This window comes from Trachurus japonicus, chromosome 16 (genome assembly GCF_045865225.1).
Source record: "Trachurus japonicus isolate A0001 chromosome 16, Traja_1.0".
Classification (NCBI taxonomy): domain Eukaryota; kingdom Metazoa; phylum Chordata; class Actinopteri; order Carangiformes; family Carangidae; genus Trachurus; species Trachurus japonicus.
This window is the reverse complement of record NC_140922.1, coordinates 35,812,353-35,836,769: the sequence shown is the minus strand read 5'-3', so window position 1 is coordinate 35,836,769 and position 24,417 is coordinate 35,812,353. Positions and strand designations below refer to the sequence as shown.

General features: G+C 40.8%; 1 protein-coding gene across 1 annotated transcript in view; it reads left to right on the top strand.

Annotated features, from left to right (window-relative positions):
• adam15 (ADAM metallopeptidase domain 15) overlaps positions 1–24,417 on the top strand; it is a 42,715-nt gene that overhangs the window by 12,177 nt on the left and 6,121 nt on the right. The window contains exons 3-20 of the mRNA XM_085803184.1: positions 517–593; positions 1,500–1,578; positions 2,815–2,891; positions 5,841–6,028; positions 6,185–6,315; positions 7,737–7,802; positions 9,025–9,096; positions 9,948–10,117; positions 11,222–11,306; positions 12,165–12,313; positions 14,487–14,664; positions 15,312–15,404; positions 16,317–16,512; positions 17,933–18,041; positions 19,315–19,510; positions 19,596–19,673; positions 21,515–21,626; positions 22,754–22,907. Coding sequence (XP_085659310.1) covers positions 517–593; positions 1,500–1,578; positions 2,815–2,891; positions 5,841–6,028; positions 6,185–6,315; positions 7,737–7,802; positions 9,025–9,096; positions 9,948–10,117; positions 11,222–11,306; positions 12,165–12,313; positions 14,487–14,664; positions 15,312–15,404; positions 16,317–16,512; positions 17,933–18,041; positions 19,315–19,510; positions 19,596–19,673; positions 21,515–21,626; positions 22,754–22,907 — 2,210 coding nt within the window. The remainder of the gene's footprint in view (positions 1–516; positions 594–1,499; positions 1,579–2,814; positions 2,892–5,840; positions 6,029–6,184; positions 6,316–7,736; positions 7,803–9,024; positions 9,097–9,947; positions 10,118–11,221; positions 11,307–12,164; positions 12,314–14,486; positions 14,665–15,311; positions 15,405–16,316; positions 16,513–17,932; positions 18,042–19,314; positions 19,511–19,595; positions 19,674–21,514; positions 21,627–22,753; positions 22,908–24,417) is intronic.

The window sequence follows — 24,417 nt, the reverse complement described above, 5'->3', positions numbered from 1 at the left end:
CCGGAAGCCAGTTTTGACCATAGATGACGTTCGGAAACTTGTGGATAACGGAACTAATGTTGCCACAGCAACTGGAACAATGTAGCGCAGAGCAGTTAATGTGTTGTTGCCTTGGTTACGAAGAGGCTCTTCTTATTATGCCGGTTTGTCTAGATGTTTGCGCTGGCTTGAATGTTCACATCACCCGGCTTGTGATGTAATAAGCTGGGTGAAATTAAAACGGCTCGTTAAGAGACACATTTTCTGACTAGGTCAGTTTACAAAATGTTGACGTAGTCGTCAAAACTGATGTTTAAGGAGTGAGGAGGAACTCTGGATACACAAATACACATAGTAAAACAATGAAAAAGTGAGTTTTGCATAATATGTCCCCTTTAATGTAAATATAAACGGAGTAAGCCGACCTTTGATCATTTTACAGTCATTGATCATCAAGCAGGTAGAATCATTTACAATAAGACAGTGGCACGTTGTTCTCAGTGTTGCTGTGTGTGTGTGTTTGTGTGTGTGTTTCAGGACGGACACCCCGACCGGCTGCAGTGCGGCCTGGAGGTGGGAGGACGACTCTTCCTGCTCGACCTGGAGAAGAACCAGTGAGTCACATTTACACAGCCACAGTGAACACAACACAACACGCACTCCTGTCTACAACGGTTCAAAGTCGAGGACAGAGTCAATGCTGCATTACTTCTCTCAATATGGAAAACATTTCAGTTTAAAACACCTTTACACCAACAATACAATCAGCTAAAACACAATCAGGATTCATACACATACTGTATACGCCACCAGATGGCAACACAAGGCCGGTTCACGCTTCCCTAAACAAAAACACCAACTTTTTGAAGCACACAATATTTTTTTATTTTTTTATTTAACCTTTATTTATTCAGGAATGATCCATTGAGATTAAAAAATCTCTTTTTCGAGGATGTCCAATAGAATACAGATCAATGAAAGCATGGAACTCCTCCTTTACCACGGCCAATAACTAAACTCACACACAAACTAACATTCAAAAAGCAAATAAAAAAATATCTTGGAATTTCATATCTGTAAAATAACATACGCACACATACACATACACACCAACATGCACACAAAGGGTCTTATGTAGGGTAATAGGGTCTCTTGTTGTCATTTTCATTTGTTTTACCCTCTGATTTTATTCTTTTTATTTTATTTTATTTTATTTTATAACTGCTGTACATCGGAGTTATCTTACACAGGTTCTTTGATGTAGATGACAATCTGATGGTACAGATTTAATGTAAGTTTTTGTTGACTTGTCTTGTGTTTTTCATGTTGTGATTGTAGATGTGTGTTTAAATGTACTGGTTTTAAATGTGAACCTCAGGAAGACTAACGGAGTTCTAGAGCAGCTAATGGAGATCCTAACACATAAAATAAAACAAACAAAAAACAGTGAACACAACACAATTACCCCCCCCCCCCTCTTCCCTACTGATAACTGCCCCCCCCCCCTCTGTGTTCCTCAGTGGCCTTCTGCCCAAACCTCCCAACGTCTTCTACTACCTGCCCAACGGCACCGGCGTGTCTGTGAAGGCCGACCCAGTGGTGAGTCAGTGAAGGCAGCACGGTGTGTCTGTGTGTGTGTGTGTGTGTGTGTGTGTCCCAATATGCACACTCCATCACACTTACACACCTGGTCTCTTGGCGTGTGTGTTCATGTTCTTAGTGTCAGTTCAGTGTGTCCCGTTTCTCCAACGACTGAAAGTGCAGCCGCTTGATTTACCCGTCACCGGGAGCAACAAGCCACGTTTAGGAAATGCGATTGAATTAATCTCAATGATGCTGCGTTCCAGGCAGGCTTTTGAAACCATAAATTACAGCTTCAAGTCACAACTTATGACTTTGTAGCGTTCCAGGCAACCCACTCGTGTTTCTCCGACCTGTTTTACCTGTGAAAGTCACTATAACGGCCACTCGTAACTTCTGACCCGTGAACTCGTACCAGATCGAACTGGTACGACTTCACAGGTTGGAAAAAACACGAGTTATGAGTTGCCTTGAACGCACCATAACAGTCCTCGTCCCTACGTCGCCACATTCACGGCGTTCCTTGGCTGCACACACAGAGAGGACTGCCCCTTTATGCCGTTCTCTCTCCTCATTGGATAAAGGTTGTAGGATACAAGGAAAGTTTTCTCTTCTGCTCAGAGCAGAGCAGAGTGACTGACAGACCCGTGTTTCAGACCAAACACTCTATAGAAGTGATTGCTGTCGGAAGATACAACTATTTAAGACTTATATTAACACAAATATATCACTTACTTCTGCTTTAACTTTCTATCTCATAATTATGACCTTTTAATGTCATATTTTATATTCATCAGCTCTGTTCATGATTTTATTTTATTTTATTCGTTTTTCTTGTTTGTTTTATTTACTTACAGAGTTGGGCTTACATGTTTATGATCTGAATCTTGCGCATAGAGACACTTTAGGAGTAGATGAGACTGTGATCCAGCAGCACTGGTTATTAAAACTGTTGCTGTGTGTGTGTGTGTGTGTGTGTGTGTGTGTGTGAGTGTGTGTAGTAGTTGTGCTAGTGTGCTAACGGCACAGGCTGCACTTGTCAAGTTTGTCCCGATTGCTTCTAAATCTCCCCCCACACGCTTGACCACTTAAAACGTCACCAAAGTGTGTGAGTAACCAAGCGCACTGAGCCAGGTGTGGAGGAACGGGACAGGCCCTGTGTGTGTGTGTGTGTGTGTGTGTGTGTGTGTGTGTGTGTGTGTGTGTGTCCAGCTGTGACAGATGTGTGTGTGTGTGTGTGTGTGTCGTCCCCAGACTCACTGCTACTACCACGGCAGCGTGCGAGGTTTCCCCGGGTCCAGAGTGGCCGTCAGCACCTGCTCCGGCCTGCGGTCAGTACCACGCCCCCTCTGTGATGTCACCGTGATGTCACCGTGATGTCATAACATGCTTCTGTGTGTCGTAGACGTTGGTGGTCACAGGTCAAAGGTCAATGAGGCCTCCGTCCAACCAGGGTCGTTATAGTTCACTGAAAATAAAACTAGAACTAGCAGCAGTAAAAAATAATCTGAAGAACTGAAATAAAAATAAAAATGACAGTTTTTCCATAAAAAAAGAACTAACTCCAAACTCCAGGTATCGATGATAAACTACAGTAAAGTAAAGTAGAGACAGATAGTTTTCTTAGAGTCTATCTCTAAATAAAAACTAGTCAATTCCTCTAAAATAAAAACTAAACTTAAACTGCTTCATCACTAAAACATAAACACATTTTGTTCTGAGACTGAAGAATGTTACTTTACTTTTTTTGTCAATTTACGTTCAAATTGGGGCCAATGGTGAAATTTCTGGTACAATACAAGTGGTACAATTCCCCCAAAAACATTTGCATTAAACATTATTTTAAAAAAATCTAGAAAAAAGAGGTAAGATTTCTAAAAATAAATAAATAAGTTTAAAAATTCTCTAGAAAAAAGTGGTAAAATATCTAAAAAAAAAAAAAAAAAGTGGAAAAAAAAAAATAATAATAATAAAGTGGTAAAAAAAAATCTCAGTTTTTAATTTATTTTTTAAATTCTAAAAAAGAGTAGTGGAACCATTGAGTCATACAGTCGGTATCTGTGAACTAAAACTGCTTCATCACTTGTTGAACTCACTGAAACTAAACTGAAGGACTAAATAAAAATACAAACTAATGAACATTGTAAAACTATAATAACAGGAAAGGGGAGGTTTTTTATACGCACATCATGCTGTGTTGAGGTGCAGGGCAATAAAAAGTATCGTAGAAAAAAGAGAGGGTTGCCTGCACACTCTTTTAGGATGTCACTAGCTGGGTTTCCATCCAAGTCGTATCGAATTTAAAAGCGGATTTTGTGAAAATGCGCAAAAAGCAAAGTGAATTTATGCCCGTTTCCATTCATTAGTGTTTTGCGATTAGGAGGAGTGGTGCGCCGTGAGATTACGTCATAGAGCGTGAATGTATCCAACAGCTGACACTCAGCTGACACTCAACATCAGGGACAATTTACTTACTTTCCGGACTATAGACCCACCTGTATAGTCCGCACCAGCTACATTTAAAAGAAAATACTGTACATATAGGCTGCACTTGAATATAAGCTGCAGGTTTTCATGTTGTAACATGAGATATTTACACAGAAAGACAGTAGGAACTGTGACAGTCTGTTCTGGTTACGCTCCTCTCCTCCATGTGCATCTGTTGACAACGAAGCCGGTGAAACATCAATAAATGGAGCGGTGGAGAACGTTACATAACAATGTTATGGCGTGTGTTTGTGTAGTCTTAACCGTCATAAACAGAACATTACGGGTTACGGAGCGTTTGTGTTGCGGTGCAGAGAGGAGAGCTGGGAGACCGGGGCGTCGCTGGGTGAAGTCCAGCAGCTTCACCCACAAACTCTGGCTCAACTCACATAATCTGTTTCCATCACAAAAAGTCACATTTCCTTTTATCGATACGCTGACAACTTTTATGTGCATTTTCTGCCTTTTTTCGAATTTCTGGCATTTCCATCCAAGTATTTATTCACAACTTTTGAAAATGCGAATAAAAAAAGGTGGATGGAAACACAACTAGTGTGATATCCTAAAGAGTCTGCAGGCAACCCTCTCTTTTTTCTACAAAACTCTAACAACAACCAACATCCAGCACACTTTCTCTTCGCTCTGATCCGGTTGGTCCAGAGTCCAGAGTCCAGGATGGAGAGAGAGACTGCGTCAGCTCTTTGTGTTCGTTGGCCGCTCGTTGGCCGCTCTCGGCTCAGAACGTGAGTCCACTGATCCTGACCCTGATCCAGGTCCTGATCCGGATCACCGCCGGTTTATCCTCCGGCTCACGTGAAGGAATCTGGTCCAGGTCGCGGCGCGGTGTTTCTGAGGTCAGGGGGTCGACGAGGTCCAGAGAGTCTCTGGTGAACACAGGAGCCTCTGTCCCAGTTCCCTCAGAGACCTGAACCCTCAGAAACCTACGTCAGCTGGATTCAGATTAGAGTCAGAACAAATGTCTCTGTTCAAAGAGAATTCTAATTATTTTTGCATTTATTTTGATGCGTGTTGCCTTCAGGGACAGTTTTTCATCAACAGTCTCTGTAGTGGTGCCGTACAAACATGGAGACACTCTCTAGAGCAAGACCATTGCTTTTAAAGAATAATTATAAGGCTACGGAAACCAAACGGATTTTATTGTATAGCGATTATACACTTATACTAATATATTCATGGGTAGTAGATTCAGAGTTTAACAATAAACCTTGTTAATTACTACACACATGGACCTTTAATTGTGTTGCAAATGTAAGTGGCCCTCTAGTGGACGCATGAGGTAATAACAAGCTGCTACAGGTCAATATTAAACATAAGAAGCGTTAGTGACTCGTCCAACTCACTGTCGCTCTGACCTTTGACCTTTTGACCTTTGACCACCAAGCTGTGATTGGTTCATCCTGGAGGTCACAGTGTCACGTGACCTCTGACCAAGACTTTTAGACTTTTTAGACTTTTATTTATTTATTTGCACATATAAAATAAAACAAAACATTTACTTATCTCTCTTACTAGTAAGAAAGATACAATAAAAGAAATGTGCAGGTAAAAAGGCTTCTAACACGACCTCACCTTGATCTAACAGAATAATTGAAGCACAGTCAAGAAATAATAATCACACACCTTAATGTGCAAGGTATAGAAATAACAACATTTAAAAAAAGAAAAGAAAGGAAAAAGATGAAAAAAAACAAACACGGGACGCTAGGAAAGCAGAATTAAAAGTCAAACCATGTTTTGATGTGACCAATCAGCCGTCTTGTCTCCTCCTGCAGCGGCGTCATCGCCATCAACTCCACGCTGAGCTTCGAGCTGCAGCCGCAGGATGACGGCGACGGGCGCCACCATCACCATGACGACCACCATGACGACCACCACCACCACGGAGAGGAGGAGGAGAGGGAGGAGAAGGAGGGGGGAGGAGTGGAGAGTGGGGAGAGCGGGGGAAACAGCGGGGGAGGGAGCGGAGGAGGAGGAGGAGATGATGAAGGAGGAAGAGGAGGAGGAGGAGAAGGAGGAAGAGGAGAGAGAAGAGGAGGAGGAGGAAGAGGAGGAGATGAAGGAGGAGAAGGAGGAAGAGGAGGAGAAGGAGGAAGAGGAGAGAGAAGAGGAGGAAGAGAAGGAGATGAAGGAGATGAAGGAGTCCACCTGCTGTTCTCCACCGCTCCTCTAGAGGGCGACGCTGCAGGCGGCTGCGGCGTCTCACACACGCCGGTTCCTCCCATCCACAGCTCCACACACACACACAGGGTGAGACGACACACACACACCTGCTGCATGCTTGTTAAAGGTTTAAAGGGACAGTGCAACATTTTAGTCAGATCCTCTTCTCACCATAATCCCTATAGTCATAGCAGTAGGTTCGTCACCTTTAATTATCGGTGCATGTTGTTTTGAGAACGGCGGAGCAGAGCCGTCAGCTGCTCAGTGAACACAATGGAGGTGAACGGTCCTCTGTCCCTCATCAAACTCATCAAATACACAATCCAACAACATGAGATAATCATGTAACACAGTGGTTCTGAAACTTCAAGGACCCTAAATTGACACAAACTAGACCACGGACCCCCATTGGACAACCTTTTGAAGCAAACACAGAATCAAGAACGTTACTTTTTTAGTCCATGAACGTTTTTTTGGAAATATGGTCGAGAATTTTCTAAAAAAGAAAAAAAAATTCTAGGAAAAAGTGGAAAAAAAAAAAAAAAATCTAGAAAAAGTTGTAACATTTCTCAAAAAAAAAGTTCAACATTTTCTAGAAAAAAGTGGGAAAAAAATCCAAACTTGTTCTGGTGGACAAGTTGTGAGCTGCACATTCACCACGCTATGAGATAATAACACAACGTTACCACACAGAGTTGTTGTAGAGGGAAATTCAGCCGGAACTACTTTCCAGACACGGCTGCTGCTGGGCGGAGGGATTTCAGAAGAGAAAGTAGTTCAGAGTATTTGCTTCATGTGTCGTAATGTTACATGATTATTTCATAAAACCACCAGACGACATCGTCCTCTAATGTCTTGTTTTGTCCACAAACCAAAGAGAGACTCAGTTTATTGTCATAAAGGAACAAAGAAACCAGAAATATTCACATTGAAGAAGCTGCAATCAGAGAATCTGGCTCTTTTTTTCTTTAAAATCTACTCAAACACTTAGATTAATTTAGATTAGGATTGATGTATTTATATGTATTTATTGCTGATGTTCTAGCCCTGACTGCACTTTATATTTTATATTTTTATATTTATTTTTATATTCTATATCTATCTGTGCCTTTTTAATGTATGATCGGTGCTGTGCTGCTGCTGGAACCTCAATTTCCCTGAGGGTAACTCTATCTATCTATCTATCTATCTATCTATCTATCTATCTATCTATCTATCTATCTATCTATCTATCTATCTATCTATCTATCTATCTATCTATCTATCTATCTATCTATCTATCTATCAAACCGATGATTGGATTATCAAAATAGTTGACGATTCATTTAATAATCGATATTGTTCGATTAGTTGTTGCAGCTCTAAATGTGACATACACCAGCGCTATCATTTCTTAACCATTAAAAGATAATTATGCTGCTAACTGAGTTTGTCATTGTTCTTGTACTGTTCAGTATTAAAAAACAGAGTTATCTGTGAGCTGACTGTCCTGTCTGCTCTGTCTGCAGAGGAAGAGAGACATCCTGTCTGAGACCAAGTACATCGAGCTGGTGCTGGTGGTCGACCACCAGGAGGTACGTCTGTGTGTGTGTGTGTGTGCGTGTGTGTGTGTGTGTGTGTGTGTGTGTCTGAAACAATGAATGTGTGTGTGTATTCTTGGTACTCATCAGATGTCGTTTGTCCAAACTTCCTGATCTTTATTTAAACAGCAGTAGAGAACAGTTGATGCTGACGACGAATGAATGAATGGGAGGAAGTCAAAAAACGAACAAATCATTGGACTGTTCGTACCGTCTACTGCTCAGGCATACTTTCACCTAGAGACTTCATTTAAACTTTAAACAGTAGACACAAGTCTTGTGTATTGTCGTATTACTCCACGTTTTGATAGGTCATATAGTTTTTGATCAATCCCTGATCAATGACCATGATCATTTTTGGAGAAATTATGAGATTATAATGGGTGTGTATTGCACGGAATGTTCGTGTCAGAGTGCGTGACATCATCAGTTAGAGTGGGAGAAAAGCCAGAAAAATTCCAGATTTTTTCTCTTTCCACACTCCTCCTGGCCACAATTTAGACTCTACACACATGATTTTCTCCACATTTGTAGACAATCTTGTTATCTCTCTCACAATGTGCTCAAAATATCAGAGAGACTTACAGAATTTGAATTATCAGCCTCTGAGTGCGGCCGCGTCTGTCTCTGCTCCTCATTGACTCCAATACAAAGATTTTCTGAGAGAAGCAGAACGGACCGATGTTTTAAACTCACAAGTGTCTGCAAAATATTTACTGTAGAAACACCAAAATCACACCAAATCGTTCAGGAAGTCCTTAGAGCAACGTTGATCTGTGTTTTGTTCTGATAGGAGTTACCGTTTTGTCACAGTAAGCCTAAATGTGAGACCAGTGCAGAGGCAGAAAATCGCTCTTTTTCTCCACGTTATTGTCTGTCTCAGCCTGGGGGGCCCCTATCGTCATTGGCAACCACCTCAAGTTGCCGTGGTAACGTCTGAGCCTCAGGCCAGAGCTCGTTAACTTCATAAACAATCCACCTGGAGCTCGTTAAAGAGCTGCAACCGTGGAAACGACCAGATTGATTCTGTTAGAGCTGAATATCAGGAACTAATACTATTTTTTAACGTGGGTTTTTACGTTGGTGGTTGTATGTCGAACTGTTCGGAGCCCAAACTGATGACAATTTTCTGTCCTTGTGATAGACAATAAAGTTTTTTGAATTGAATTGAATTGAATTAAACCAGGTTGAACCAACCGTCTCGTCTGCTCCTCAGTTCCTCAACTACCAGAAGAACAACAAGACCATCATGTACCGGATGCTGGACGTGGCCAACCAGGTGGACTGGGTGAGACCTCTGACCTCTGACCTCTGACCTCTGACCTAGACTTTTTTTTAGACTTTATTTATTTGCACATATAAAATAAAACAAAACATTTACTTATCTCTCTTACTAGTGTTTTTATTTTTTTATTATTTATAGGTCAAAGGATCAGGGACATTGCACATTAATAAAAACATTTAAACAAAAGTAAACATGCCAGAATTAGCCAAAAGGCGATTTTGCATCTGTTGTCCCTGGACTGATGTTAAAAGTCACCCTAAAAGAAAAAGAAAAAATTTTGGATTATCAACATACAAATAATACATTCAATGATTATAAAGCTGAATAGTGGACAAAAGACAGAGAGCTCAGTGAAGGTCCATGCATACACACACAAACTGACATAAAACTCATCTCAAACAGCAGCCGCTTCTACTAGTAAGAAAGATAGGATAAAAGAAATGTGCAGGTGAGGTCTGAAACCTGAAAGGCTTCTAACACGACCTCACCTTGATCTAACAAATAACTGAAGCACAGTCAAGAAATAATAAAATAATAATCACAAACCTTGTGCAAGGTAGAGAAATAACAACATTTTAAAAAAGATAGGAAAAAAAAAGAAAAATACGGGGAAGATGTTGATAGTAAAAATAAAAGTAGTAGTAATGATAACAACACTAAATAAATAAATGAAAAGAGGTGAGAAAAGAAAGCGAGACAAAAGAAGAGAACTGGTACATATGAATTAAGTTCAAGTAAACACTAAAAAGGGAAAAGAAAAGAAAAACTAAAAAAACATTTTAAAAACCACCTCTGACCTCTGTGTACCTGTGTGGAGGCGTTGACCTTTGACCCCTGACGTCTGACCCCTCCAGTTCTACCGGCCTCTCAACGTGCGCGTGGCGCTGACCGGTCTGGAGGTCTGGAGCGACCGGGACAAGATCCACGTGGAGAAGAGTCCCACCGACACGCTCAACAACTTCCTGGAGTGGAGGACCAGAGAGCTGCTGCCGCGGCTTCGCCATGACAACGCCCAGCTCGTCATGTAAGGAGTAGTTACGCTGACTTATTCTTCCCTTTAACGGATTCTAACTGCTTCTATACAGTATTATTTGAATTTGAATTTGAATTTGAATTTATTGGTTTAAATATACAGAGACAATGCACATTAATAAACATTTCTGTAAACATGCCGGTTTAGCCACGTTGGCTAATTTTCAACCGTCGTCTCTGAGGCAGGTGACTTGAGCACTACAATAATTAAATGCATTAAAAAAGAAACAAACACAAAACAGTACTATGCCTACTTATAAAGTACAGTATACAATACAATATATTACAGTGCATACAATAAAATACCTTAATTACAGTTTCAGATTGTACTTTCAGCTTACTTTCTACTTTTACTCTTTAGCTATTGTTTCATATTTGTAATGGTTCAACAATTTTTTCAAGCTGTCAGTTTTAAACTTTTTTTTTTCAGCTTTTCAATTTCTTCATACTGATCTTCAACAATTCCAGTGATTTCTAACCATCTCACACAGCCCCCTTCTTACATATTTTTAGTTTTACTCTTCAGATATCGTTTCATCTTTTCAAGATTGATTCAGCTATTTCTTCACTTAATTCAGTGTTGTTTCAACAATTTGTGTGGCGGCCTGGGAAAACCCGTCGGAAGTCGCTGACGTTCTATTGTGGCAAACAGCGAAAGTAGATGGAAAAGTACTATTTCAACGATTTTGATATTTTGTGTGATTCTGGTACTTGAAACTCCCTACTACATCGTGGTGAATAAATATTTTAAGAAAACAAAACGGAAAGTACTTATTTTTATGTTTTTGTGGCGAGTAAAGTGTTTCATTTATTAAGATGCCCATAACTTTTGATCTGAGAGGGCTATCTCAGTTATTCAAACAGTTATGAATGGCTGAAAACTTATAGTTTATGGAAATATCAAACAATGAAAATGTCAAAATCCCACCATGTGAAGGGTTTTCCCAGGCCACCACACATTTATTCAGCTCATTCAGCTTCCAGCTTCCAGCATTCACCCGTATTTCCTTCAGAAAAGGAATTCTCTTTACCACAATAAAAGCCTGAGGTGAGGTGGTATCCATGGAGACGATGGTGATGATGTTTTGTGTGGCAGGGGCGGGTCGTTCGACGGCACCACGGTGGGGATGGCGTCGCAGTCGTCCATGTGCTCCAGAGACCGGTCCGGCGGCGTCAACGTGGTGAGTAACACACCTGTGATGTCACACTGCAAAAACTCACATATCTTACCAAGAATATTTGTCTTATATCTAGTCAAAACTAATCTAATAATACTAAAACTAAGACTCATCACATTAAAAAGTAGCTTGTTTTTAGACACTTTTTACTTCTTTCAAGTGAATATTTGTCTGAAACAAGTGAAAATGACCTAAAAACAAGTTAATTCAGGGTGTCCGCGGGGTCTTGAAAAGTATTAAAAGGTGATAAATCAATTTTGGGAAAATTAAGACCCTTAAAAAGTACTAAAAAGTCTTTTCATGACTTTCTAAAGTCTTAAATTTTGAAGGTATTTTTTCAGAATTAGCTGTCCAAGAGTTTGAGTCCTAAAAAACATTGTAAAAGTGTGTGAATTTATTTATTTTATTAAAAAACAAAGATGAACTGGTACATAAAAAAGAAAAGAAGATTGTTGTTTTTGTTTTTTGAGAGTGGAGCAATGTTTTTTTTGATAAACTTTGCCTTTGATTTATTATCCCAGCCTATTTTGAATTCTAGTCTTTATCACAAACTGAAACTGTTGACTTAAAAGTGTCATTGATGTAAATGGTTACAGCTTGAAGTGGCGGTGAGGTGTTGAAAAATGTTGAGAAGGTCTTGAAAAAGTCTTAAAAAGGTTTTAGAATTAACTTCAAGATTCCTGTATATAGCCTGTAGTTTTTAGGTGATGAGTCTTATTTTAAGTGGAAAGAGGTTAGTTTTGACTAGAAATAAGACAAATATTCTTGGAAAGATGTAGAGTTTTTACAGTGCAGCGGGGTAACGGGTCCCGAGGGTAACGTGTGCTGACGCTGTGGTTCTGGTTGTCCCGGTTACGTCAGGACCACCTGGTCAGCGTTCTGGGCGTGGCCTCCACCGTGGCCCACGAGCTGGGACACAACCTGGGGATGAGCCACGACACGGCCGAACGCCGCTGCGCCTGTCAGAACGAACCGCGGCTCGGAGGCTGCATCATGGAGCCCTCCACCGGGTCAGTACCACAACCAGAACCAGTACCAGAACTAGTACCAGAACTACTAACAGAACCAGAACTAGTACCAGTACCACAACCAGAACTACTAACAGAACCAGAACTAGTACCAGAACCAGTACCAGAACCAGAACTACTAACAGAACTACTAATCAGAACTACTAACAGAACCAGTACTAGAACTACTCTTTTCAATCACAGCTGAGTTCATAGTTCCTCCTCAGTAAAAACCAAGGGGGCAGTTGTCGGTCTGAGAAGTGAAGCTCACTTCCGCGTTCAACAAACTGCAATCCCCTCGGCTGTCGCTGGGGGCTGGCTCCAGAAGGGAGCAACTCCAATTGAGCCCCATGTTAAAATAGCCGATTTTACAGCTTTAAAAAACATATTTACAGCCTGGTACATTTCATTTTTTTGGTCTCAACCGATAGTTTCTACCCCCGCACACACTCTGAGGGGGGTGAATGTTTTTTAAACTCTACCGTTTTACTATTATTAGGTTTAAAGTTCTGGCCAATTAGGGCGCAGAACCGTCGAGTGACAGGTCCGGCTAACGGCCGCACCGCTCCAAATATGGCAAGTAGAATCCAACATGGGGCGGCTCAAACCCCCGTAGTAGCGGCACAAAACAGACTCCCCCAAACCAATGGGTGACGTCATGGACGCTACGTCCATTCTTTTTACAGTCTATGGTAAAAACTAAACTTGTCAACCAGCGTTTACATTAATTAACGACTCTTGCGCGAGCGCTGGCGCACACACACACTGTTGTAGCCATTTAAAGTATTTAAACCACAATTTGTATTTGTTGCACACATCAGTTATATTTACATAATTTGACTTAGTAATTTAGTTTTGTAGAAGTGTATTGCGTCACATTACTTGAATACACGTCACTGGGGGGCGGGGCAAGTCAGAACAATGTCTGACAGGTGGATAGACTGTGGTTACATATAGTTTTTGACCACAACTATTGATTTACGACCTTTAAGTTACAAATTTCGTTGATTGGATGGTTTTTTCGTTACCTTTTGGAATTTGTTATCATTATGAACTCAACCTTTTCTATGTTTTTGCTTGCTTGGATAATAAACATCTAAAAGAAGTACCACGCGGTGATTTTTTGTTTGGAGGTGCGTTCAAACGCCTCAGACCATCCCTGTCCACGGCATGATATGCCGGTACACACACTTACACACACACACACACAGGCACATGGACAGGTTGCGTTGTGACGGTAATAAACATATGTTACTATCATAGACTGTAAAAAAAAATAGGTTACTATCCACCCCCCATTAGACCGTCCAGCGGGGGGGGGTCGCTGCCACTACTTTTAAAAATCCTAGAGGAAACACTGCACATAATGTTGTTTGCACTTGAAAAAAAAGAAAGGAATATTTTATTTTATTTATTTTATTTTAACTTTTATAAATTTTAGTTTTAGTTTCAATTTGTGGAAGAAGAAGTTTATTAAAAGCTCATGCTTACATCATGCATGTAAAGAGTTATAATAAAACATTTCAAAATGCATGTGCAATGGCTCGTGGCTACGTCATCACATTCTAAAACGTCACTTCCGTGTCCAATCGCAGGATATTCAGAATAGAAACAATCGGCAGAGCCGGGTCAAAAACACCGCGGGAGCTTTCATTTATGAAGAAATAAACATATATACATGTATATGAATTCAATGCACAATGTAGCATATAGCTTTTTTTTTTTTTTTAACCGTAAAAAAAAAAAAAAAAAAAGAGAGAGAGAGAGAGAGAGAAGATGAACGTAACTTGGGACGAAAGTAACAAAGCGATTTTCTCCGAGCACATATGTCTAACTTTGTCAGCATGTACATCATGTATAACCTAACAGAAAGAAATCTTGAGGTTATGTCTGACTTTGACCAAGTTACATTCAAGAAGCAGCTGTTTTCAATGACTGAAAGTGATTTCAACTCGGTGATTTACTTCGATCGATCAGCTGTGTTTACTGTTTCAGGTGTCATAGATGGTTAGACAGATTAATTAGTCCTCTAACATCCTAAAGTTTGACTTGTCACACCCCTAGTAGGCAACCAGATTAACATTGGCTGCACCAGAACCAGTATTTTCTAGAGAAGCCCCTCCCACCTGACTGCTCTGTGTTGTGTCTACCTGTGTTGTGACCCCCCCCCCCCCAGGTTCATGCCGGGGCAGCAGTTCAGCAGCTGCAGTGCAGACGACCTGTCCGTCAGCCTGCTGCATGGGGGGGGCATGTGTCTGTTCAACGTCCCCCAGCCGGAGCTGCTGCTGGGGGGGCCGCGCTGTGGAAACCTCTACGTGGAGCAGGGGGAGGAGTGTGACTGTGGCCTGCTGGAGGTACCTGTCTGTCCACCTGTCTACCTTTTGTTTTGTTTTTCTTATTTAATTGTGCGACACAGAAATTGCACACATACTGTATGTACATCAGTATACACTACAGAACAGAAAGACAGACCATAAAGCAAACAAAAAAAACACAACAAAAAGCAAAAGACAGCCAGAGGCCTAAAGTTACAAGTCACTTACAGAACATTTCTCCATAATAGAGTAGCTACGTTTTGGCGGCTTTCTTATTTCTAATGTCCTTGATTGTGGCAGTTCATGTTTAAAGGGTAGCTACAATGTTCGGTTTGGATTTGGCCCATTTGTTTTTGAGGATGTGAAATTTCCCCAAATTCAAGATTAACTGACAGAAAAAGCAAAAGTCTTTGTCTTGGTCTTCAATCTTCATAATAAATAAAGATGTGTTTTTCCTGGAAACTGATCAAGTGTTGAACATCATTCCAAAAAGTTTTACTGTAGCTAAGCACAATGATAAAATCCACCTGTCTACCTGTCTAACTCTTCTGTTCACCTGTACTTCCTGTTCACCTGTACTTCCTGTTTACCTGTACTTCCTGTTCACCTGTGCTTCCTGTTCACCTGTACTTCCTGTTCACCTGTGCTTCCTGTTCACCTGTACTTCCTGTGCTGTGATTGGTCAGGAGTGTGATGACCCGTGCTGTAACGCCTCCACCTGTCGTCTGGTTCCTGGAGCTCAGTGTTCGTCTGACGGGATCTGTTGCCATGACTGCAAGGTGAGACGAAGCCCCGCCCACCTCACACACACACACACACACACACACACACACACACACCTGCTTCCTCTTCCTGTCAATCACTGCTGAACCAGTTAAAAACCAGTTAGAAACCAGTCAGAATTGACTAGTTTTTATTTATAGGGTACTTTATACTATTAGTCTTAGTTGTAGTTTTTCAGGTTTTAGGAGAAACCCTCTGTCAGACCTTTGAAGATGAACTTTCACATTTGTGGGATTTTCCCTTTTAGCTGCATCCCATAAATCAGTGGGGTCCTTGAGAGGGTTTTTCTCCAAATGTTACCACTTTTTATCAGAATTTACAAAACTTTTTTCTCAAAATTGTATCACTTTTTTCTAGAATTTTTCCTTTGTTTTTTTTCTAGAATTTTAAAACTTTTTAGAATTTTTTTTACCATTTTTCTAGAAATCTTTTAAAGGGGACATATTATGCAAAACTCAAGCTTTAGTGTGTATTTGCGTATCCAGATGCCTCCTCACCCCTTAAACGTAAGTTTTGACAACTAGGTCAACATTTTGTAAACTGCCATAGTCAGAAAATGTGTCTCTTAACAAGCCGTTTTAATTTCACCCGGACTCTAAACCGACCATTTAGAGCAGGCCTGTGAAACTGGTGTGTAGAGAACCAGCTGTGCTCAATCTTTTGGTTTTTCTGACCAAAGCATGTTACTAACGTTACTTTTAGACATCAAGGAACCATGTCAAGAAGCAGAAATGAGCAGAATATGTCCCCTTTAATGTATTTTTGAGAAATATTACAATTTTTTTCCCAGAAATTTCACAAAAATCTTTCAAAAGATTCACACCAGTGGCCCTAATTTGAACGTACATGTACTAAGAAAGTAACGTTCTTCAGTCTCAGAACAAATATTTGTGTATCCCCCCCTCCAGCTGCGTGCGGCGGGCTCCGTCTGCCGGGAGCCGCTGGGTGAGTGCGACCTCCCTGAGTTCTGCACCGGCGCCGCCCCCCACTGCCCCCCCAACGTCTTCCTGCAGAACGGAGAGCCCTGTGAGGACGGCGCCTCCTACTGCTACGGGGGCGTCTGCGCCAGCATCACGGCCCAGTGCCAGACGCTGTGGGGACCCAGTAAGTCAGAACCAGTCTGAACCAGTTAAAACCAGTTCAGAACCAGTCAAAACCAGTTAGAACCAGTCTGAACCAGTTAGAACCAGTCTGAACCAGTCTGAACCAGTTCAAACCAGTTAGAACCAGTCTGAACCAGTTAGAACCAGTTAGAACCAGTCTGAACCAGTCTGAACCAGTTCAAACCAGTTCAGAACCAGTTAGGACCAGTTAGAACCAGTTAGGACCAGTCAGAACCAGTTAGAACCAGTTAGAACCAGTCAGAACCAGTTAGAACTAGTTATAAACCAGTTCAGAACCAGTCAGAACCAGTTAGAACCAGTTAGAACCCGTCTGAACCAGTTAGAACCAGTTCAGAACCAGTTAGGACCAGTTAGAACCAGTTAGGACCAGTCAGAACCAGTTAGAACCAGTTAGAACCAGTCAGAACCAGTTAGAACTAGTTATAAACCAGTTCAGAACCAGTTAGAACCCGTCTGAACCAGTCTGAACCAGTTAGAACCAGTTCAGAACCAGTTAGGACCAGTTAGAACCAGTTAGTACCAGTTAGAACACGTCTGAACCAGTTAGTACCAGTTAGGACCAGTTATAAACCAGTCAGAACCAGATAGAAACCAGTTAAAACCAGTTAGAACCAGTTAGAACCAGTCAAAACCAGTCAAAAGCAGTTCAGAACCAGTTAGAACCTGTTCGAACCATTTAGAACCAGTCAGAACCAGTTCAGAACCATTTAGGACCCAGTAAGAACGCGTCTGAACCAGTCTGAACCAGTTCAGAACCAGTCAGAACCAGTTAGAACCAGTTAGAACCCAGTAAGAACCCGTCTGAACCAGTTAAAACCAGTTAGAACCAGTCGGAACCAGTCAGAACCAGTTCAGAACCAGTTAGAACTAGTTAGGACCAGTTCAGAACCAGTCAGAACCAGTTAGAACCAGTCTGAACCAGTCAGAACCAATTAGAACCAGTCAAAACCAGTCAGAAATCAATCAGAACCAGTTAGAATCCAGTCAGAACCAGTTAGAATGAGTCAAAACCAGTTAGTACCAGTTAGAACCAGTTATAAACCAGTCAGAACCAGTTAGAACCACTTCAGAACCAGTTCAAACAAGTCAGAACCAGTTAGAAACCAGTCAAAGTCTGTAGCTGAAAGTATGCTGAAGCTATAGAGGCTGAAAGAAGCAGAAGATTTGAAGAGTTTGAAGACTGTTTCAATTCATTTGGTTCAGTTCAGAACCAGTTAGAAACCCGTCAAAACCAGTCAGAACCAGTTAGGACCAGTTGGAACCAGTCAGAACCAGTTAGGACCAGTTGGAACCAGTCAGAACCAGTTAGGACCAGTTAGAACCAGTCAGAACCAGTTAGAACCAGTCAGAACCAGTTTATACTGAGATTGATCGATACTTTAACCCCCCTCTCCCCCCAGATGCCACCTCTGCTCCAGCTGTTTGTTTCTCCTCCGTCAACAAACAGGGAAACAAGTACGGGAACTGTGGTCAGAGGACCAACGGCTCCTACCTGGCCTGCGCCGCCCCGTTAGTACACACACACACACACACACACACACACACACACACATACAACACAACACACAGGACGAATCTCCTTGTTTCTACTTCCTGGTAGAAAACCAGCATGAGAACAATAGTGACGGACGAGAGTTTCTCTATATTTATCTCATTTTTCATGTCACTATATCACTGTTTAGACTCTGATGTTTGTAAAGTCTATAAAACCAATGATTGGACAAACATTACTATTTCTGTGTGCACATTTTTTATCATAGATTAGCTGGGCTAACGGTTAGCTTAGCTGCCGCCGTTAGCTTAGCGACCGTTAGCTTAGCTGCTGCCGTTAGCTTAGCTACCGTTAGCTGTCCCTGTCAGCTGAGCCACTGATGCTTTCTAGACACTGTGATTCCCCCAAACTGAATAAATACAACACATAGCAACACAAAACACACACACAGAAATAGTAATGTTTCTTCAATCATTTCAGATTTGTCTAAACGGTGATAGGGCGTGAAAAATATGATATATAGCTAAACTCTGGTTCGTTTCTATTGATCTCATTCACATTACAGCTGGTTTTCTACCCAGAAGTAGAATGTAAACAACAAGGAGATTCGGTCTATAGACCAGAGCGGCATCTTTATGCAAATGAGAATGACTGATGCATCCTGGGTAATTTAGGGGCAGCGCCCGGCATCCCTCCATTGAAAAGTTCAGCCTAACTGGCTTCTTGACAAACTAAGTAACAAAAAGTTGTCTATTAACAGGCTGTTTACAGACAACACTGAGCCAAAACCTCCCCGCTGATTCCACCAAATACGTGTAGATGTCTGGGTCAGACATTTCTGGTCACTGTGTGGAGTCATTGATCACTGTGGGAGGCTAAAGGAGCATACCGTAGATTCATTCAGACATTTCTGGCCACTGTGTGGAGTCATTGATCACTGTGGGAGGCTAAAGGGGCATACCGCTAGATTCATTCATTGTAGTTCTTCAAGACAGCGTGAACGGTGGGTTTCAAAGAGGGTGTCAAAATAATTATGAGACATAGTGCTACAAAAGAAACACAAAATAAAACATTCAAATTGATTGTTAGTTAGTCTACGCTCCATCAAAACACAAAAAGCCACTGAGTGCAATTTAAAAATGCCAGGTGCTGCCCCTAAATTACCCAGGATGCATCAGTCATTCTCATTTGCATAGAGATGCCGCTCTGGTCTAGACTGGGACCACTGGGAGTGTGTGACATCATCATCATCATCATCATCATCCTCTTCTTCTTCCTCTGTGGTGTCAGGGACGTGCACTGTGGGCGGCTGCAGTGCCAGGGCGGGCGGGAGCGCCCCCTGCTGGGCACCAACGCTGAGATCCTCACCACCACCGTGCGCTTCAACAGCTCCGACCTCGTCTGCAGAGGGACCTTCTTCCACCTCGGAGACGACGTGTCCGACCCGGCAACCGTCGCCCAGGGAACCGCCTGCGGCCCCGGGAAGGTCAGGACGTTAGCTGACAAACAAACAAACAAACAAACAAACAGAGATGCGTAACCATGACGACTGTGTTGTGCTGCTGTTCCAGGCCTGTCTGGACCGCCGGTGTCAGGACGTGTCGGTGTTCGGCGTCGACGAGTGTCACAGGAAGTGTAACGGCCACGGGGTGAGTCACACACACACACACACACACACACACACAAACTATTATAGTTTTAGTTTTTAGTTTTATTTAGTTTTTCAGTTTTCTTTTTTTATTTAAATGTAGTTTTTGTGAGTTCAACAAGTGATGAATCCGTTTTACTTTAGTTTTTATTGTTGAGGAATTCACTACTTTTTATTTAGTTTTTATTTGGTCTTAATTTAGTTTTATTTTTGAGGAATTGACTAGTTTTTATTTGGTCTTAATTTAGTTTTTATTTTTGAGGAATTGACTAGTTTTTATTTGGTCTTAATTTAGTTTTTATTTTTGAGGAATTAACTAGTTTTTATTTAGTTTTATTTTTTATTTTTGAAGAATTTACTAGTTTTTATGTAGTTTTTGTTTTTGTGTAGTTTTTCTCGAAATTTTATCACAGTTTTCTAGAATTTGTCCGTTGTTTTTTTTTCTAGAATTTTAAAATTTTTTAGATACATTTTTACATTTTTTTTCTAGAAATCTTTTAACTTTCTTTTGGAGAAATATTACAACTTTTTTCCAGAAATTTCACAAAAACTTTTCAAAAGATTCACACCAAATGGCCCTAATTTGAATGTACATTTACTAAGAAAGTAACGTTCTTCAGTCTCAGAAAGAATGTTTGTGTATTTCTGGTCGTCCAATGGGGGTCCGTGGTCTAATTTGTGTCAATTTAGGGTCCTTTTATATTTTTGTCATTGCTACTTATAGTCTTAGTCTTAATTAACTATAAAAATAACCCTGACACACACAGGCCCCTCCCCCCTGGAGCTTCCTAGTTGCTACGGTTACGTCCCTGTCACTGCTCATCACAGTCTCCACAGATTAAAGGTCAGGGTCAGGCAGAGGACAGAGACACCTGTGTGGACACACACCTTTACCTTTCTAACAGGATTAACCCCAGTGTGTGTGTGTGTGTGTGTGTGTTCTTGTATTTACTACGTTGTGAAGACCATGTGAGTTTTTAACCAACAGAGTGGGGACGTGTTTAGCAAGTGAGGACATTTTGGCCGGTCCTCACTTTTTCCAAGAGCTGTATGAGGGTTAAGGTTATAATTAGGTTTAAAGGGATAGTTCAACATTTTGGCAAATTGGCCCATTGCCATAATCCCTATAGTCTTAGCAGTAGGTTCGTTACCTTTAATTGTCGGTGCAAGTTATTTTTAGAACGGCAGAGCAGAGCCGTGAGCTGCTCAGAGCTACGCTACGGAGGCTCATTATGGGATTTCTTGGTTTCACCTCATCAAACTCATCAAATACACAATCCAACAACTCCACAACGCTCTGGTGGACAAGTTGTGAGCTGCACATTCACCACGCTATGAGATAATAACACAACGTTACCACACAGAGTTGTTTTAGAGGGAAATTCATGCAAAACCTCTGATGCACGTTGCCTTCAGGGACAGTTTTTCATCATCAGTCTCTGTATTTCCCTCTAAAACAACTCTGTGTGGTAACGTTGTGTTATTATCTCATAGCGTGGTGAATGTGCAGCTCACAACTTGTCCACCAGAGCGTTGTGGAGTTGTTGGATTGTGTATTTGATGAGTTTGATGAGGGAAACCAAGAAATCCCATAATGAGCCTCCGTAGCGTAGCTCTGAGCAGCTCACGGCTCTGCTCCACCATTCTAAAAACAGCTTGCACCGACAATTAAAGGTAACGAACCTACTGCTATGACTATAGGGGTTATGGCAATGGGCCAATTGGACAAAATGTTGAACTATCCCTTTAAATTAGGTAAAGAGTAAGGGTTAGGGAATACATTATGTTAATGAGTGTCCTCACAAAGACAGCATTACAATGATGTGTGTGTGTGTGTTTCAGGTGTGTAACAGCAACAAGAACTGTCACTGCGACGTGGGCTGGGCGCCGCCGGACTGTCGCTACTCGGGTCACGGCGGCAGCGTGGACAGCGGCCCGGCGCGATCCGCCGCAGGTAAACACACACACACCGGTCACTAGGGATGTCACGATTACTTGTTTTCACAATTAATCGTGGTATTAAACGCCACAATTAATTAATCGTAAAGATTCCTAAACACCGTCACTTCCTAAAAAAGATGATGTCGGAACCATATCGGCAGATGTGGCGCCAAAATAAAAGTAAATGCTCAGATACTGGTCCATTTAACTAACGTAACATTGAATTGGTAGGAATTTAAATGGTAGCGTGTCTTTTGTATTAAAAAAAACACAAAATAAAACTAAAAACGATGAAAATAAACGTAAACATTTGGTATAGATGACAATTTATGACCTGAATATCTCAAACATTTCCCCTGGGGGTTAATTCAGGGTATCCGCGGGGTCTTGAAAAGTATTAAAAGGTGATAAATCAATTTTGGGAAAATGAAGACCCTTAAAAAGTATTAAAAAGTCTTTTCACGACTTTATAAAGTCTTACATTTTGAAGGTATTTTTTCTGAATCAGCTGAATTAGCTAGAGTCCTAAAAAAAAACATTGTGAAAGTGAGTGAATTTATTAGTTTGATTAAAAAACAAAGATGAACCGGTACATAGAAAACTAGGCTATTGTGGGTGCGTTCGTAAATTGTTTGTAAATTGATAAACTTTGCCTTTGATTTATTATCCCAGCCTATTTTGAATTCTGTTGTATCATAGTGGTCTAGAGTCTTTATCACAAACTAAAACTGTTCAGTTAAAAGTGTCACTGATGTAAACGGTTACAGCTTGAAGTGGCGATGAGGTTTTGAAAAATATTGAGAAGGTCTTGAAAAAGTCTTAAAAAGGTTTTAAAATTAACTTCAAGATTCCTGTATAAACCCTGTAATAATTGGTCATATATTAATAGATACTTGAAATATTTTGTGTAAATAATGAGTAATGTAATTATATTTTGACTATATTTGATTTTACACATTCATAGTGTTGTGAAATTAATTAATTAATGTATAATAATCATGATAATCGTAACACCGTGATTATTTCTTTGACAATAATCGTACCAAGAAAATTTGCAATCGTGATGCTGGTTAACACTGTGTGTGTGTGTGTGTGTGTGTGTGTGTGTGTGTGTGTGTGTGTGTGTGTGTGTGTGTTCAGGGTCGGACCCGGTGCGTGTGGCCTTGCTGGTCGTCTTCCTCTTCGTCCTGCCCGTCGTCCTCCTCTTCCTCGCCCTTCGCTTCCCGCGGTTCCGGCGGAGCCTCGTCTGTCTGGGTCCAAACAGCCCGTTCCACAAGTCCAGACAACACAACCGGTAACACACACACACACACACACACACACACACACACACACACAGTTTATTACACAGCTATTATTATTAGGGTGAATGCTGAAAGCAAATATGCAGGATTTCTACATTTCCCTCAAACTTTTTATTGACATGTTTTACTTTTACCCTTCAGATATGTTGTAGTTATTTTCAGTTATTCTGCCCTTTAACGGATTGTAACTACTTCTATATTATTCTACTTTTACACTTCAGATATTGTTTCATCTATATTAGTAATGGTTCAAAATATGTTTTCAAACTGTTTTAAATAAATCTGAGTCTCTTCAAGATTTCTTCAGCAGTTTCTTAACTTAATTCAGCATAGTTTCAACAATTTATTCAGCTCATTCAGCTTCCAGCTTTCAGCATTCACCCGTATTTCCTTCAGGAAATGCATTCTCTAGTTATTATTAATATTAATATTTACAGTTTATATGTTTGTTCCAGTAAATTCTGCTCAAACGATTCATAATATTTATAAGATTCAGATTTTATTATCGATATGTGACCCGCTCTGGTGAAATGAGTCGTAAGTCGCAGCGTTCTATTTTTAGATGATCAGCTGATAACGTGGAAAACCAATAAAAAAAAATATATATATATATATTTATATATATATATATATATATATATATAATTTCAAAGAAATGACATTCAAAAACAATCTCCCAAAGTTTCATAGTCCAGATAATTGAGAAAAGGCAGGTAAATGACGATTAAAGTTGACTTGCAACTTTTAACCCTCTAGACGAGCACAACATGAAATAACTTCTGAACCGTTTATGATGGAGACGAGCTGTAAACTGCATCTGAATGGTTAGATTCTCCGCTTTCCCAGGGTCCTTGAATGGAGCCTCTATGACAACAAGGGACCGTATAGGGAGCGTGTGATCACGTGGTACAGGAACAGATGCCAGAGTCACTGGCCTTTAAACCAGAGACGTTCTATATTGTTTAAACACAATTTTCTCAGGTTTTCAATCAGAAAAAGAGAGTGAAGACCATAATTCAAATGGCCGTATGTGACCTGATCCATCAAAATGAGTCACAGTGACCCAAATTTCAAAGTTGAGATTTTGGTATCAATGGAAATATTAGAAAATAAGCTTTAAAATGATACCCTAGTCAGAGTCATAGCTACATTTGATGGTTTTCGAGATGTGGCCATTTGAATTACAATCTCCTACTCTCTTATTCTGTTCTAAAACCTGAGAAAATTGCAGTTAAAGTTTTTGCCAGTGACTCTGGCGTCTGTTCCTGTACCACGTGATTACACACAACCTATACGGTCCCTTGTTGTCATAGAGGCAGCATTCAATGACCCTCGGAAAGCAGAGAATCTCACAATTCAGATGCTTTTTACAGCTCGTCTCTATCATAACCGGTTCAGAAGTTGTCATGTTTTGTTGACGTTTTGTAAAACATGTGCAAGAGTTGTGTCGATGCTGCGTTCGGTTTAGCATCTAGTTGCAAGTCAACTTTAATCATCATT